At 37.1% G+C, this 17,424-nt stretch overlaps 3 protein-coding genes across 3 annotated transcripts; all 3 read left to right on the forward strand.

The window, feature by feature from the left end:
* The first annotated feature begins 2,544 nt into the window (after positions 1 to 2,544).
* Positions 2,545 to 5,314, forward strand: LOC139521393 (circumsporozoite protein-like). The gene is made up of 2 exons (XM_071314871.1): positions 2,545 to 3,396; positions 4,526 to 5,314. Exons 1-2 carry the CDS (start codon positions 2,545 to 2,547, stop codon positions 5,312 to 5,314), a joined length of 1,641 nt encoding a protein of 546 aa, XP_071170972.1.
* A 4,713-nt stretch (positions 5,315 to 10,027) lies between these two features.
* On the forward strand, positions 10,028 to 11,587 carry LOC139521395 (uncharacterized). Its single transcript, XM_071314872.1, has one exon. The coding sequence runs from the start codon at positions 10,028 to 10,030 to the stop codon at positions 11,585 to 11,587; it is 1,560 nt and encodes a 519-aa protein (XP_071170973.1).
* A 479-nt stretch (positions 11,588 to 12,066) lies between these two features.
* On the forward strand, positions 12,067 to 13,704 carry LOC139521396 (circumsporozoite protein-like). Its single transcript, XM_071314873.1, has 2 exons — positions 12,067 to 12,486; positions 12,868 to 13,704. Exons 1-2 carry the CDS (start codon positions 12,067 to 12,069, stop codon positions 13,702 to 13,704), a joined length of 1,257 nt encoding a protein of 418 aa, XP_071170974.1.
* The last annotated feature ends 3,720 nt before the right edge of the window (positions 13,705 to 17,424 follow it).

Below are 17,424 nucleotides of genomic sequence, written 5' to 3' on the forward strand. Positions count from 1 at the left end.
TTTTTTCTTAGAAAGCCTAGGCTTGAATTTACTTTCTTTGCCACGTTTTATATGTGGGTGGTCCATGATTTAAGGTCTTCTGAAATTTGTAGGCCTAGGTACGGGTTATGCTGGACTTGTTGTGATATGTGTCCATTTAAACTGTAGAATTTATGGCTCTTGTTTTTGATGTTTAGGATGTAGCATTTTTTGGCATTGAACAGCATTTCCCAGTTATCAGCCCATACTTCTAGGTTTTTGAGGTGTTCTTGAAGTATGTCGTGGTCTTTCTGAGATTTCACTGTTCTGTAAAGAAGGCAGTCATCAGCGAAAAGTCTGACTGAAGATTTGATTGCGTCTGGAAGGTCGTTTATATGGCAAAGGAATAGCAATGGTCCTAGGACTGTGCCTTGTGGGACTCCAGAGTCTACCGTTACTTCTTCTGATTGTTCTCCTTCCACTACCACTTTCATTATCCTGTTTGTCAAAAATATATTCAACCAGTTATTGGCCCAACGATTCCATAATCGCCAATGTTTGATAGCAGTTTCTTATGGGGTACTGTGTCAAAAGCTTTTGCGAAGTCTAGTATGGCAATATCGGTTTGAAGTCCGGCATCATATGCTTTCGTGAAGTCGTTCATAGTGACAAGTAGTTGGGTTTCGTATGAGTAACCGGATCTAAAACCATGGCTTAAAGATGTTAACACATTATGCTTTTCTAGATGTTTCATTATATGCCTGCATATTATATGTTCCAGGATCTTACATGGTACTGTTGTTAACGATACAGGTCTGTAATTTTAAGCAGCGTGTTTGCGTTGAGCCAGTCTTGAGGAAGGGTTCCAGTGTCTATAGATTTTTTGAAGATTGCTGTCAGTCCTGTTGTAATTTGACTTGCACATTCTTTCAAAGTTCTGTTTGGGAATTCATCCGGTTCAGAAGCTTTTGATGGGTTGACATCTTTAAGCAGTTGTCTAGTCCCCTTTCTGTTATTATGAGGTTTGGTATGGTTTCCTAAATATGCTTTGTTGTGTCTGGTATAGTTGTACATTTATCTATTGTGAAAACTGATTTGAATTGCTGTATTAGTATTTCAGCTTTCCCTTTACTGTCGCTGATGAGTTTCCCTTTGTTTTTCAATGGGGCTACTCCAGTGTTGTCATTTTTTCTGGATTTGATGTATTTCCAGAATGGCTTGGTATTGTTTGATTCTAGGCCCTTTAGTATGGTGTCGTTGATATATGACCATTCAGCTTTCTTTATTTGGCTTTTGATTTCTTTTTGGAAGTGCCTGTAATTTGACCAATTTTTTGTTCTTTTAGATTGTTGGTATAATCGGCTTTTCTTTTTGAACATTTTCCATATTTTGTGTGTTATCCAGGGAAGGCTGTTTTTTGAGCGGATTTCTTTGGCTGGGGTATGTTTGTCCATGCTTTGGAATAATTCTTTCTAGAACGTGTCCTTCTTTTCTTGGACATTTGAACCTTGTTTGTACATCTGTTTAATTCTTGTTGATGTTTTGGAGATGTCTTCATACAGTTTTTCCCAATTTGCTTTTGAGTAGATATAGCATTTTCTTGGCTTGCTGCGTTGAACGTATGGCTTAGTGTCGCAGTCTGTTATCACCATTTCATGATCTGATATCTCTGGTGCATGTTTTGATGTTTTAACTAAAGATGGATTGGTGGTGAATACTAAATCAAGGAGGTTGTTTTCTCTTGTTGTTATTTCATGAATTTGAGTGAGTTGGCATGTGGCTGTTAGTTCCATAAGTTTGTTTTGGATTTCTTTATCGTTTGCATTTGAGTTAACTGTTGATGTTTCCCAGATAATATATGGACAGTTAAAGTTTAACATGATGTTGGTATTTCTAGCTATTGCCATGTTTAAAGTTTTTTCTAATTCTTCTACACATTTCATGTTCATTTGAGGCATGTAGAATGAGCCTATGCGTAGTTCTTTTTTCCCTTTAAGTTGTATTTTAACCCAATCTATTTCACAGTTTGTTTTGTCTTCCTTTTTATTGGTAGTGACAGTGGTCGTCACCTGTGTATAGCATGTTTTTGTTTAGTGTTGTTGTGAGAAGTTGTTGGTGTTCTCATGATTTGCCTGTTGTAATGCTGGTTTATATATGTTGTACAGGAAACTGACTATCAATATTGTAGCTACTAAGTTCATGTTGAATTGTTAATATATATACGTATATATATGTTGTTTGTGGTGTTACAGTTTTTTTGGTACAGCGCGGAAGAGCCCGTACTGACCTAAAAACTGTAAGCACTTGATCAATGCTCTTGTTGAGTTCAATGTGTTATTTCTTCGGTTTCTACTGTATCTTTAGCTTTCTTGTGGATTATTTGGTTTGTGTGTTTGCAGTCTCGGTTTAGCGCGGAAGAGCCCGTACTGACCTTGAACAGCAAAACACTACCAACAATCTAGTTGTGCCTGATCTGCTATTTTCTTGAGCCAGGTGCGTGCTAGTAAGTTGTCCGGGTGTATGCCATCTACATATACATCAAAGTTGTAGTGGTTTCTATAAGCTGATGTGCGTTGTGCTCCTTTCATGTATTTTGATTTGACTTGCAAGTCGTTTGAGAATTTTGGTGTATGGCTGTTAACTTCTGTGTTTAGTTCTAACCCTAATGCTGTTTGTAACCCTAAGCCTAATGATCTCTGTAACCCTAATCCTAATAATGTATGTAACCCTAACCCTAATGATTTCTATAACCTTAACCTAAATAATGTCTGTAACCTTAACCTAAATGATGACTGTAACCCTAACCCTAATAATGAATGTTACCCTCACCCTAATGTTCTCTGTAACCTTTACCCTAATGATGTATATAACCCTAACCCTTATGCCGTGTATAACCCTAACCTTAATAATGTCTATAACCCTAACCTTAATAATGTCTGTAACCCTAACCCTAATGCTGTCTGTAATCCTAACCATCATGATTCGTGTAACCCTAACCCTAATGCTATCTGTAATCCTAACATAAATGTTGTCTGTAGCCCTAACCCTAATGTTGTCTGTAACCCTAACCATAATGCTGTCTTTAACCCTAACCCTGATGCTGATTGTAACCCTAACCCTAATATTCTCTTTAATCCTAACCCTAATGATGTCTGTAACCCTAACCATAATGATGTCTGTAACCCTAACTCTAATGTTGTCTGTAACCCTAACCCTTATGCTGTCTATAACCCTAACCCTAATGTTCTCTGTAACCCTAACTCTAATGATGTCTGTAACCCTAACCCTAATGGTGTCTGTAACCCTAACCCTAAAGTTATCTGTAACCCTAACCCTAATGCTGTCTGTAATCCTTACCCTAATGTTATCTGTAATCCTAACCCTAATGCTGTATGTTACCCTAACCCTAATGTTCTCTGTAACCCTCATACTACTGATGTATGTAACCCATACCCTAATGCTGTCTTTAACACTGACAATAATGTCTGTAACCCTGAGCATAATGAAGTCCATAACCCTAACCCTGATGATGTCTATAACCATAACCCTGATAATGTGTTTAACCGTAACCCTTAAGATTTCTGAAACCCTATCCCTTATGCTGTCTATAACCTTAAACCTAATGTTTTCTGTAACCCTAACCCTAATGAAGTCTATTACCTTAACCCTTATGATGTATGTATCCCTAACTCTAATGTTCTTTTTAACCCTATCCCTTATGCTGTCTATAACCCTAACCATAATGCTGTTTGTAACCCTAAACCTAATTTTGTCTTTAACCCTATCCCTTATGCTGTCTGTAACCCTAACCCTGATGCTGTATGTAACCCTTACCCTAATGTTATCTGTAACGTTAACCCTAACCCTAATGCTGTTTGTACCCTAACCCTATTGTTGTATGTTACCCTAACCCTAATGCTGTCTGTAACCCTAACCCTAATGTTATTTGTAACCCTAACCCTAATGCTGTTTGTAACCCTAACCCTAATGTTCTCTGTAACCCTCCTCAACCTACTGATGTATGTAACCCATACCCTAATGCTGTCTGTAACCCTAACAATAATGTCTGTAATCCTAAGCATAATGAAATCTAAAACCCTAACCCTGATGATGTCTATTGGATTGTAAATAAAGGCAACAGTAGTATACCGCTGTTCAAAACTCATAAATCCATGGACAAAAAACAAAAATTGCTCTCGGGCCTGTAAAAATCATATCTACAGGCCAACAGAATCTATTTAAAAATTTTCAAAAATTTAGCTCCGGGCCTGTAGATTTAGCAGTTCGTCGTGAAGACTGCCAATGTTGTCTATAACCCTAACCCTAATGCAGTGTGTTACCCTAACCCTAATGATGTATGTAACCCTAACCCCAATGTTCTCTGTAACCCTTACCCTAATGATGTTTGTTACCCTCGCCCTAATGATGTCTGTAACCCTATCCCTTATGCTGTCTATAACCCTAACCATAATGCTGTTTGTAACCGTATACCTAATGCTGTCTGTAACCCTAACCCTAATGTTCTCTGTGACCCTAACCCTAATGTTCTCTGTAACCCTAACCCTAGCCTAATGCTGTCTGTAACCCTAGTCCTAATGATGTATGTAACTCTATTCCTTATGCTGAATGTAACCCTAACCATAATGCTGTTTGTAACCCTTACCCTAATGATGTATGTAACCCTTATCATAATGATGTATGTAACCCTAACCCTAATACTGTCTGTAATCATAACCATAATGCTGGTTGCAACCCTAACCCTAATGAAGGCTATAACCATATCCCTTATGCTGTTTATAACCCCAACCCTAATGTTGTCTCTAACCCTAACCCTAATGTTGACTGTAACCCTAACCATAATGATTTCTGTAACCCTAACCCTAATGTTCTCTATAACCCTAACCCTTATGATGTCTGTAATCCTAATGCTCTCTATAACCCTAACCGTCAAGCTGTCTGTAACCCTCATCTTAATGAAGTCTATAACCCTTACCCTAATGCTGTCTATAACCCAAACCCTAATGATGTATGTAACCCAAACCCAAATGGTGTATGTAACCCTAACCCTAATGCTGTCTATAACCCTAACCCTAATGTTGTCTGTAACCGTAACCCTATGCCTAATGATGTCTATAACCCTAACCCTAATGCTGTCTTTTACCCTAACCCTGATGCTGTCTGTAACCCTAACCTCAATGATGTCAATAACCCTAACCCTAATGCTGTCTGTAATCATTACCCTTATGATGTATGCCACTCTTACCATAATGATGTTTGTAACCCTAACCCTAATGTTCTCTGTAACCCTTACCCTGATGCTGTCTATAACCCTAACCCTAATGCTGTCTATATATAACCCTAGCCGTAATGATGTCTGTTACCCTCACCCTAATGATGTCTGTAACCCTATCCCTTATACTGTCTATAACCCTAATCATACTGCATTCTGTAACCCTTACCCTAATGATGTTTGTAACACTAACCCTAATGTTCTCTGTAACCCTAACCCTGATGCTGTCTATAACCCTAACCCTAATGCTGTCTATAACCCTAGCCGTAATGATGTCTGTTACCCTCACCCTAATGATGTCTGTAACCCTATCCCTTATACTGTCTATAACCCTAATCATACTGCATTCTGTAACCCTTACCCTAATGATGTTTGTAACACTAACCCTAATGTTCTCTGTAACCCTAACCCAAATGACGTCTATAACCCTAACCAAAAGGCTGTCTTTTATCCTATCCCTTATGCTGTCTATAGCCGTAACAATAATGCTGTTTGTAACCCTAAACCTAACGCTGTATGTAACCCTAACCTCAATAATGTCTGTAACCCTAACCATAATGCTGTCTGTAACCCTAACCCTAATGTTGTCTGTAACACTAACCCTAATGATGTCTGTAACCCTAACTCAAATGTTGTCTGTAACCTTTACCCTAATGCTGTCTATAACAATAACCCTAATGATTTCTTTAACCTTAACCATAATGATGTCTATAACCCTAACCCTAATGATGTGTGTAACCCTAACCCTAATGCTGTCTGTAACCCTAACCCTAATAATGTCTGTAACCCTAACACAAATGAAGTCTACAACACTAAACCTAATGATGTATATAACCTTAACCCTTCTGCTGTCTATAACCCTAACCCTTCTGCTGTCTATAACCATAATAATAATGTTCTCTGTAACCCTCACACTAAGGCTGTCTGTAATCCAACCCTTATGATGTTTGTAACCCTAATCCTAATGTTCTCTGTGACCTTAACCCCATTGATATTTGTAGCCCTTGCCCTAATGATGTCTATAACCCTAACCAAAATGTTATCTGTAATCTTAACCCTAATCGAGGCTATAACCCTAACCATTATGCTGTCTATAACCCTAAACCTAATTATGTATGAAACCCTAACCCTAATGTTGTCTGTAACCCTAACCCTAATGCTGTCTATAACACTTACCCTAATGGTTTCTGTAACCTTAACCCTAATGATGTGTGGAACCCTAACCAAAAAGGCTGTCTTTAATCCTAACCCTTATGAAGTCTATAACCCTAATCCTAATGATATCTGTTACCCTCACCCTAACGAAGTTTGTAACCCTAAACCTTGTGTTTTCTGTAACCCTTTTCCTTATGCTGTCTATAACTCTAACCCTAATGCTGTCTGTAACCCTCCTCACCCTACTGATGTATGTAACCCAGACCCTAGTGCTGTCTGTAACCCTATCCCTAATGATGTATGTAACCCTAACCCTAATGTTCTCTGTAACACTAACCCTAATGATGTCTGTTACCCTCGCCCTAATGATGTCTGTAATCTTATCCCTTATGCTGTCTATAACCCTAACCATAATGCTGTTTGTAACCCTAGACCTAATGCTGTCTGTAACCCTAACCCTGATGTTCTCTGTAACCCTAACCAAATTAAGCAAAACATATATTTGTTTATTCACTTGCGCCGCTACACGAGCTATACACTTGGAGATAGTCACAGATTTAACCGAGGAGTCTTTCATGCTTGATTTTATTAGATTTGTCGCTAGGAGATCTACACCAAGGATTATGTTGTCCGATAATGCAACAACCTTCAAGGCAGCCGCCTGTTCGCCATTCATGTTAAGCGCCACGCTAATGAAACATTAATAGACACGGAGGAAGTATCAACATTGCTCGAAGCAATTGAGAAGAAAAAGAAGACGTTAGCCTCAATAGACGAACAGATATTAAATGCAGTCGAATCAGAAGATATAACAAATGAAATTCTTGAAACAGATGAGTATTATTTAGATTTAGAGGGTAAAATTCGAAAATTTAAAAAGTTCTTAAAACCCGTACCAAAAGCAACATCTTCGATACTAGATTCAAGCGCACCAGAGTTTGTTCCGTACACAAACCCATTTACTCACACAAGTCAGCAATTATCTCAGTCAAGTTCGACCTCAAGTAATAACCATCGCCTACCAAAGCTATCTCTTCCCAATTTTAATGGAGACATTTTACAATGGCAATATTTCTGGGATTCATACGAAACCACGATTCATCACAATCACACATTAACTGACATTCAGAAATTTTCGTACTTGAACTCATTGCTTCAATTTGAAGCTGCAAACGTAATTTCAGGATTGACCATGACAAATCAAAACTATTACAAAGCAATTGAATTATTAAGAAACCGTTATGGCCAACCACATAAAATCATTAATGCATATATGAGAGCACTACTTGATATATCCGCACCACATGATACATTAGAAAGTTTGAGAACATTTCATGACAAATCAGAAGCTTACATACGGGGTCTAGAGTCTCTCGGACAATGTCAGGACATGTACGGATCGCTATTGATACCAGTGATTCTCGGGAAGTTGCCGCATGAAGTACGAAAAAATATAACACGAGAAAACGGGAGTGACAGTTGGAATATTCAATCGCTTAGAATCGCGATAGGTAAAGAGATTTCTATTCAAGAGTCCGGATACGGAGATTATACACAGACGTATTCAACCGCAACCCCTAGCGCAAATTTCATAACAGGCGTTAAACGAGTAACTACAGATAAAACCCGTCCGATAAACACAACAGACAAATCATTCAACTCGAATCGGAAGAAACAATGCACATATTGTGACGGAAACCACTGGCCTAACGAATGTAAAGATGTCATAGATCACGATAAAAGAGTAGCCATTATAAAAGAAAAGAGGTTATGCTTTAATTGTTTAGGTAAGCATAAAATAGCCGATTGCAAATCCAAGAATACGTGTAAGTGTTGACACCGGAAGCATCACTCTTCATTATGTAAACAGAACTTGTACTCAAATAAACATCATATTGAAACTGAACAATCGCAAAACAAAGTAGACACAGAAACTTCTATGTTGTATACCGCTAGCGAAGAAAGGTCCATTGTTTTACTGAAAACCGCATTCAGTCCAGTCGTTCACAAAAATACATGTATAGATGCAAGAATACTCTTTGACGAGGGAGCTCAGCGCTCGTTTATAACCGAAGAACTAGCAGCTAAATTGGACATTAAAAAAGAAGGGTCTGAAACATTAAGTATAGCTACATTTGGAAGTACTACGAAAAAGGTGAGAAATCTTGACAAAACAACAATTAATCTTAAGTCTACCGAAGGAGAATTAATTCCTATTAAAGTTTTAATTGTACCAACCATTGCTTCACCACTTCAAACTCACAACATAGGAATAACGCAGAAGTTTTCATATTTACGTGGTCTACAATTAGCACACCCAGTCATGGATGGAGAGCAATTTGAAATATCCTTATTAATTGGAGGTGATTTCTACTGGGACATAGTTCAAGACAAAATAGTGCGTGGAAACGGTCCAACTGCAGTTAGCTCGAAAATTGGATATTTACTTTCCGGTCCTGTCCCTACAAGAACCAGTAATGCATCTTTCTCAATGATGAATATACTAGTATGTCACAAACAAGAAGAGTGCGATCTTGAAAAAATTTGGCAGCTTGAATCGTTGGGAATTGACGCTAAAGAACAAAATGATCCAGACCTAGCTGAATCAATTGAAAATTACTTACAAACCTCTATTACGAAGAAAAATGATAAGTATATTACGAAATTACCATGGAGAGAGAATGCGCCAGAACTACCGACAAATGAAGACATCGCAAAACGCAGAACGGAAAGCGTTATTCGTCGCCCCTTAAGAAGGATCCTGAGATGTTCCGAAAGTATGGTGAGATAATTACAGACCAAGAACAAAGAGGATTCATTGAAAAGGTATGTGATGAAAGTACATGCACAAACAAGGTTCATTACATTCCGCATCATCCCGTAAAAAAGGATTCAGTCACCACCCCGATACGCATAGTATATAACTGTAGCTGTAGAGCGAATGCCAGTAGTCCTTGTCTTAACGATTGCCTAGCAACATATCCACCAATTATGACTGATTTGACGGAGATATTAGTACGCTTTAGAATGGACAAATATGCAGTTACAGCAGATATTGAAAAAGCATTTTTGCATATTGAATTAGATGTTGATGACAGAGATGTCACAAGATTTTATTGGTTAGAGAATCCCATGGACACAGAAAGCCGTTTGATTACTTACCGGTTTAAGGTTGTACTTTTCGGCGCCACCTGTTCGCCATTCATGTTAAGCGCCACGCTAATGAAACATTTTAGAGACAATCCGTCAACTACATCAACAGAATTACCACGTTTAGAACTTATGGGCGCGCTTATCGGCGCCAGATTAGCAAAGCATCTTCTTAAAGTCATAACAACAGAACATGTGTATATGTGGAGCGATAGTCAAATTGTTTTGAGTTGGATTAAATCGTCAAAAAACTTAAAACCGTTCGTAGCAAATCGACTTAAAGAAATAAGAAAATTAACAGAGAATGCTGAATGGAATTATTGTCCAACAGATGACAATCCAGCTGATTACCTAACTCGCGGAATTTACGCTAAACAACTTTATAACAACAGCTTATGGATGAACGGTCCACAATGGATTTTAAATCGTGAGAATTGGCCGACATGAACGAGGAAAATTGAAGAATGCAGCACGATGATAACTGTTAGCGATGAAAAAACAGACGATAAAAGTACAAATGCTTTAACACAGACAATTTCATGTATAGATATACAACGATACAGCTCTTTAGAAAAAGCAATTAGAGTAACAGCATACGTCATGCGTTTTATACAGAATATACGGAATTCAAAAGATAAACGGTCAATCGGATTTATCAGTGTTGAGGAGCGATGTAAAGCATTAAAAGTTCTAATAATGACAGTACAACAGGAAACTTTTAAGGATGAAATTGAAAGCTTGAATTCATCTTCAAAGAAAAAAGTGCCACTTGTTCGACAACTTAAACTATATACAGACAAAAATGGATTACTACGTTGTACCGGGAGAATACAAAACGCACCTGTGAAGGAGAGTACTAAATATCCGTTGTTATTGCCAACACACCACAGTCTTACGTCCTTAATCGTAATGGATGCACACACAAAGACTTTACATGCCGGACTTAACAGTACAATCGCATATATTCAACAGAAATATTGGATACCGAGAATAAGGCAGTGCGTAAAATCACAAATTCGTAAATGCGTCCAATGCATTAAAATATCAGGAATGCCTTACAGCGCACCCGATCCGCCACCGCTACCTAAAGATCGAGTCAACTACGATTATCCTTTTTCAGTAACCGGCGTTGATTTCACAGGAGCTTTGTATACAAAAGGAAAACACAACGAATTAAGCAAAACATATATTTGTTTATTCACTTGCGCCGCTACACGAGCTATACACTTGGAGATAGTCACAGATTTAACCGAGGAGTCTTTCATGCTTGCTTTTAAACGATTTGTCGCTAGGAGATCTACACCAAGGATTATGTTGTCCGATAATGCAACAACCTTCAAGGCAGCCGCCGAAAAGATTACAAGATCAAGCAAAGACAACCGAATACAAGAAAAACTTGCCGATCAAGGAACGGAGTGGAAATTCATACCCAACCGAGCACCGTGGTTTGGAGGCTTTTGGGAACGCCTAATTGGACTCACGAAAAAGTCAATTAAAGCAATACTAGGAAAGTCATGTGGCACTACGGAAATGTTGAATACAATTGTAATCGAAATCGAGGGAACTCTAAACAATCGTCCGATAACTCACATTTCTACTGATATTAAAGATCCCGAACCGCTGACGCCAGCGCACCTTTTATATGGTCGTCGACTTGACAACCAATCGGAACAGAATATTGACAGTGCTACTTCCGAAGATTTGCACGTGAAACTCAATAAAAATTTACAGAGAAATAATGAACTAATCAACCATTTTCGCTCAAGATGGAAACACGAATATCTGACGTCACTCCGTGAATTTCACCGTACATCTGGAAGAAACGAACAAACAATACAAATAGGTGACATTGTACAAGTACACAATGACACAAATCGTATAATGTGGAAATTAGCAGTTGTACAAGATTTAGTTCGTGGAAAGGATGGACTCATTCGATCAGCTGTTATCAAGACCGACACAGGAATCACCAACCGTCCGATTGTGAAGCTCTATCCGTTGGAAATACGCAGTACACATGATGACAGTGAATGAACTTTTCTGCCCTGGAGAACTTTTCTGCCCTGGAGAACTTTTCTGCCCTGGAGAACTTTTCTGCCCTGGAGAAATTAGTGGATGTATAGACTGTTAAATTAACTCCAGTTATTATATAGACTTGTAAAAGTGTTAAATTATTCAGACGTGAACAGTTAAAATACTATTGAGAGACTTTAAATATGATTTTATTTCTTTTTATGTCACAATTTACGAATTTTTCATATTGTATTTCAAATTTGAGTTAAATATCATTTTCTGCGGCCCCAGAATGTAAAGAATTGCGCTAATATTAACGTACCTTTTTGCGGTACGGCCACTATCTTTGTGACGTCGCGTAATTATATACTTTATGTTGTATTGAATAGAAACGTATAATGGCAGACGTAGTTCTATCTTTAACGCCTTAGTTAGCTTAGGATCAAATACACAACGCAACGTAATAATCTACATTGGTGCCGTGACTTCAAACGGAGAGAATGGACATCAGCCGACTAAAATCCTTGAGAGCGGGGAACAAAGCAGCAGTAACAAAAGTTTTTAAAAACCCAGACCCTAGTGCTGTCTGTAACCCTATCCCTAATGATGTATGTAACCCTAACCCTAATGTTCTCTGTAACACTAACCCTAATGATGTCTGTTATCCTCGCCCTAATGATGTCTGTAATCTTATCCCTTATGCTGTCTATAACCCTAACCATAATGCTGTTTGTAACCCTAGACCTAATGCTGTCTGTAACCCTAACCCTGATGTTCTCTGTAACCCTAACCCTAATGCTGTATGTAACCCTATCCGTAATGATGTCTGTAACTCTATTCCTTATGCTGAATGTAACCCTAACCATAATGCTGTTTGTAATCCTTACCCTAATGATGTATATAACCCTAATCATAATGATGTATGTAACCCTAACCCTAATGCTGTCTGTAACTATAACCATAATGCTGGTTGCAACCCTAATCCTAATGAAGTCTTTAACCATATCCTTTATGCTGTTTATAACCCTAACCCTAAGTTTGTCTCTAACCCTAACCCTAATGTTGACTGTAACCCTAACCCTAATGATTTCTGTAACCCTAACCCTTATGTTCTCTATAACCCTAACCTTTATGATGTCTGTAACCCTAACCCTAACCCTAATTCTCTCTATAACCCTAACCGTCAAGCTGTCTGTAACCCACACCCTAATGAAGTCTATAACCCTAACCCTAATGCTGTCTATAACCCAAACACTAATGATGTATGTAACCCTAACCCTAATGTTGTATGTAACCCTAAGCCTAATGCTGTCTATAACCCTAACCCTAATGCTGTCAATAACCTTAACCCTAATGCTTTCTGTAACCCTAACCCTAAGCCTAATGATGTCTATAACCCTAACCCTAATGCTGTCTTTTACCCTTACCCTAATACTGTCTATAACCCTAACCTCAATTATGTCAATAACCCAAACCCAAATGATGTCTGTAATCCCTACCTTTATGATGTATGCAACCCTAACCATAATGATGTATGTAACCCTAACCCTAATGTTCTCTGTAATCCTAACCCTTATGAAGTCCATAACCCTAACTCTAATGCTGTCTATAACCCTTACCGTAATGATGTCTGTTACCCTCACCCCAATGATGTCTGTAACCCTATCCCTTATACTGTCTATAACCCTAATCATACTGCATTCTGTAACCCTAACCCTAATGATGTTTGTAACCCTAACCCTAATGTTCTCTGTAACCCTAACCCTGATGAAGTCTGTAACCCGTATCCAAATGCTGTCTATTACCCTAACCAAAAGGCTGTCTTTTATCCTATCCCTTATGCTGTCTATAACCCTAACCATAATGCTGTTTGTAACCCTAAACCTAATGCTGTATGTAATTCTAACCTCAATAATGTCTGTAACCCTAACCAAAAGGCTGTCTTTTATCCTTTACCTTATGCTGTCTATAACCCTAACCCTAATGATATCTGTTACCCTCACCCTAACGAAGTTTGTAACCCTAAACATTATGTTGTCTGCAACCCTATCCCTTATGATGTCTGTAATGCTAACTCTAATGTTGTCTGTAACACTAACCCTAATGATGTCTGTAACCCTAACCCTAATGCTGTCTAAAACCCTAACCCTAATGCTGTCTAAAACCCTAACCCTAATGCTGTCTGTAACACTAACCCTAATGATGTCTGTAACCCTAACCCTAATGCTGTCTAAAACCCTAACCCTAATGCTGTCTAAAACCCTAACCCTAATGTTGTCTGTAACACTAACCCTAATGATGTCTGTAACCCTAACTCAAATGTTGTCTGTAACCTTTACCCTAATGCTGTCTATAACAATAACCCTAATGATTTCTTTAACATTAACCCTAATGATGTATGTAACCCTAACCCTAATGATGTGTGTAACCTTAACCCTAATGCTGTCTGTAACCCCAACGCTAATGTTGTCTGTATCCCTAATCCTAATGCTGTCTTTAACCCCTGACCCAAATGTTGTCTCAGCCTGGCTGTAACCCTAATCCTTATGTTGTCTGTTACCCTAACCCTAATGATGTCTGAAACAATAACCTTATAAATGTCTGTTATCACAACTGTAATTATGTCTGTAATCATAACCCTAATACTGTCTGTTACCTAACCTTAATGATGTATTTAACATTTACCCGAATGATGTGTGTAACCCTATCCCCAATGCTATCTATAACCCTAAGCCTTATATTGTCTGTAACCCTAATCCTAATGATGTGTGCTATCCTATAACCTTAATGAAATAATTCAACAAACCGAAAGAGTTGTTTGCAATACTAAATTTAAAAACAGCTACAACTTTTAGATATTGATGAAAAAGATATTCCAAAACCTTCACCTTTTGATGAAAATCAACAAAAATATTAAATAAATGAATGGATTCATAGTTTTGAAATTATGCAAATGTCTTATTGTTTTAGATTTTGTAAAATTTGATAAAGAGAGAAAAATGAATTCGAAAAATGCACAAGATAATGAATGTAAACATTGTCATTTATATAAATCACCAATAAATTAATTTTCAGCAGAAAACAATAAGGGAGCAACCATTTAACTTCAAAGGGAAAGGTATGGTTTTTTGTTTGAGTCAGATTTTTTACATGTGAGGCGCTTCAACGCTATCAATCAAAATAATTTAAGATATGGGGAAAAATCTGGTTTTCAAATATTTTTTTTTGTCCTCTGCTTGGACATAGTATTTTTTTCATCAATTTTTAATGTTAAAAAAAATAATTAAAATATAGGAATTCAAAATTAGCGTTCAAGAGTACTTGACCAAAAAGTTATATTGCGGCTTCATCAAACTCCTTTTTATATTATTAAACTTTTGTTAATTTAAAATCTTTTAATCTAAAAATAATTATAAAAAAAAATTCATGTCATATTAATTTGGGTGTTATCATTTTTTGTATGTCGAAACTATAAGCCGTTTACATGAAGGGACCCCATTGGAAACAAGTTTTAGAGCTTTCAAGGGTTATCTCTGATAAAATATCAGCAATTTGTGTCCATGCACTTAAGGATATTACAATCATAAAATGCCAACATATTTTACCATACATGTGTTAGTATTGTCTTTAATAATGTTTCGTATATATTGTGTATTGTAATAATGAATATGCTTGATATTTTATTGAATAAAATATTATTATTATCATTACTTTCCTTGTCACCATGTTAAGGTGTTCATGCATCTCAACTTGTTCGATTCGCTCATGTATGTAACAGGCATTTCACATCCAATCTTTTATGGTAATATTCTTGAAAAGGCACAGAAATATTGGCATTCACCTCAAGTCAGGAGCTCTGGCCTTTGTTAGTATTATATGTTTTTCCCCCTTTTAGTTCATTTATGTGTTTAAGAGTTTAGTACGACGTCCATTTTCACTGAACTAGTACACATTTGTATTTAGGGGCCAGCTGAAGTCCCGGCCTCCGTGTTTGGGATTTTCTCGCGGTGTTGAAGACCCATTGTTGGCCTTCGGTTGTTTTTTACCCTTTAGTCGGGTTTTTGTCTCTTTAACAAATTCCCTTTTTGCATTCTCTAATTTCATCCTTTGCTTAGTTTCTTGTTTTTACCTATTCGAGAGTAACATCCAGTGGCGTAGCTGGGTCATTTTTACGTGTACGCCCGAACCTTGGCGAGGGATATGAGGGGTGCCAACCGCTCAATGTCAAAGCACCTGTTGGTAGTGGGTTCGAAAGGGACGAAGCCCCCGAAAGCTATCGAGAATGGGATACCATAATGATTCCTGTCAGTAAAAAATCATTGATAACAACATACTTTTGAATCTAAATGGTTTATTTTTTTTTGTTGGTTAAATTTTGTAATATGTTAACTTATTCATCGTGTTAAACTGGAAGCTAGCCTTATGGTCATTGGTTTTAGAGAAAACGTCCAAACCAATATTACTTTTAAATAAGTTTAAATGGTGCCGTAAGTGAGCATATAATCAACAAAAGCACCTTTTAATGAACACGAAAACAAATATTTCTAAGAGGTGCAATATAAAAAAATCTGGAACACCTAGGATTGCTTCCACAAAAAGTGAATCAATGTATCATTCTTTTACAGGGATTTAAAAAAAAATTAAAATTTTCTTTTGATATTTTTTACTTGATCTGGAATTTTTCACGACAATCTATGAAGGTTTATAAATTGAGCATGTAATTGCGTAAAGAAGAGTCCAGCTATCTGTCTATCAGAAAAGAACCGAAAAATGAACGAAAACTGTGACAAATGCTTTTAAAATTTTAGCTTTAGACATTAGTCATAGAAAAAGCTTCTTCGACATTTTCATAAATTTCGATGAAGGTTCGACAAGTAGCAGAAATAACAAAATGTAAGCCCAAACTGCGACCACTTATTAATTCTGAGACTTCTATAACACATGTGTTATTATCGACTCCTAGGAGTCGAGATTAAGAATTGAACGATGGACAGTTAGTGCGTGAATTTTTCTTGCTACCTGATTGGAAGATATTACGAGACGTGAATAATCAAAGTTTATTGATTGGTTAGGACAATTCAAACCTAGTAAATGTCCTTCAATCCCGTAGAGTATCGGATTTGTCCTCTCTATTTTAGCAATTAGATTTTGCCTGGTCATAATCATGCATATTGATACACAGGTAACTTTTATCTATAAATAGCCGAATCTTCTGGAGTTTCGTAAACAACAACGTTAAACGATATATACTACTTCAAAACGTGTGACCTCAAGTGTGTGGTAAAATTTGTTGATTGATGCACGTGGCTATTCTAGTGAATGAATTAATCTACAAAGCGAGAGCACTTTCCATTTTCCTCAGCTAAGAGTCGACTATAGCCCTTTTTGAAAGGCTAATGCTTGTAGTGTTATAGTAGTCTCAGATTAATTGCAGAAAGAAACACATTTTATCCTTAAAATGCGGGAAAATTAAAGATATAATTGCATTATTATATTGCTCTGAATACTCTTTTGATCATAAACAGTTTCTGTACAACTTTCGTAAAATTTCACGGTCGGAGAGTCATTTAAAAGAATTTATCCACATTCGGAAACCTAAATATTGACACCATGCACTTTGTCTCGCTTTTGGGACATAAAACACAGGCTCGACAAAAATACAAACAGCATATATCGAATCTGAGCAGATAGTGAATTGCTTTAAATATAAGAAAAGAAGGTAGAATTCAAAGTGGATTCAGACTTTTACAAAAGATTCGAACAAATATATATTAAATGATCTATTTGAGTAAATTTAGTCCCAATTTTTATTCAAAATTACAATCCATTAAAAAAGAAGCACAAGGCTGATGTGCTTT

The sequence above is a fragment of the Mytilus edulis genome, chromosome 4 (assembly GCF_963676685.1).
Source record: "Mytilus edulis chromosome 4, xbMytEdul2.2, whole genome shotgun sequence".
NCBI classification, from domain to species: Eukaryota; Metazoa; Mollusca; class Bivalvia; order Mytilida; family Mytilidae; genus Mytilus; species Mytilus edulis.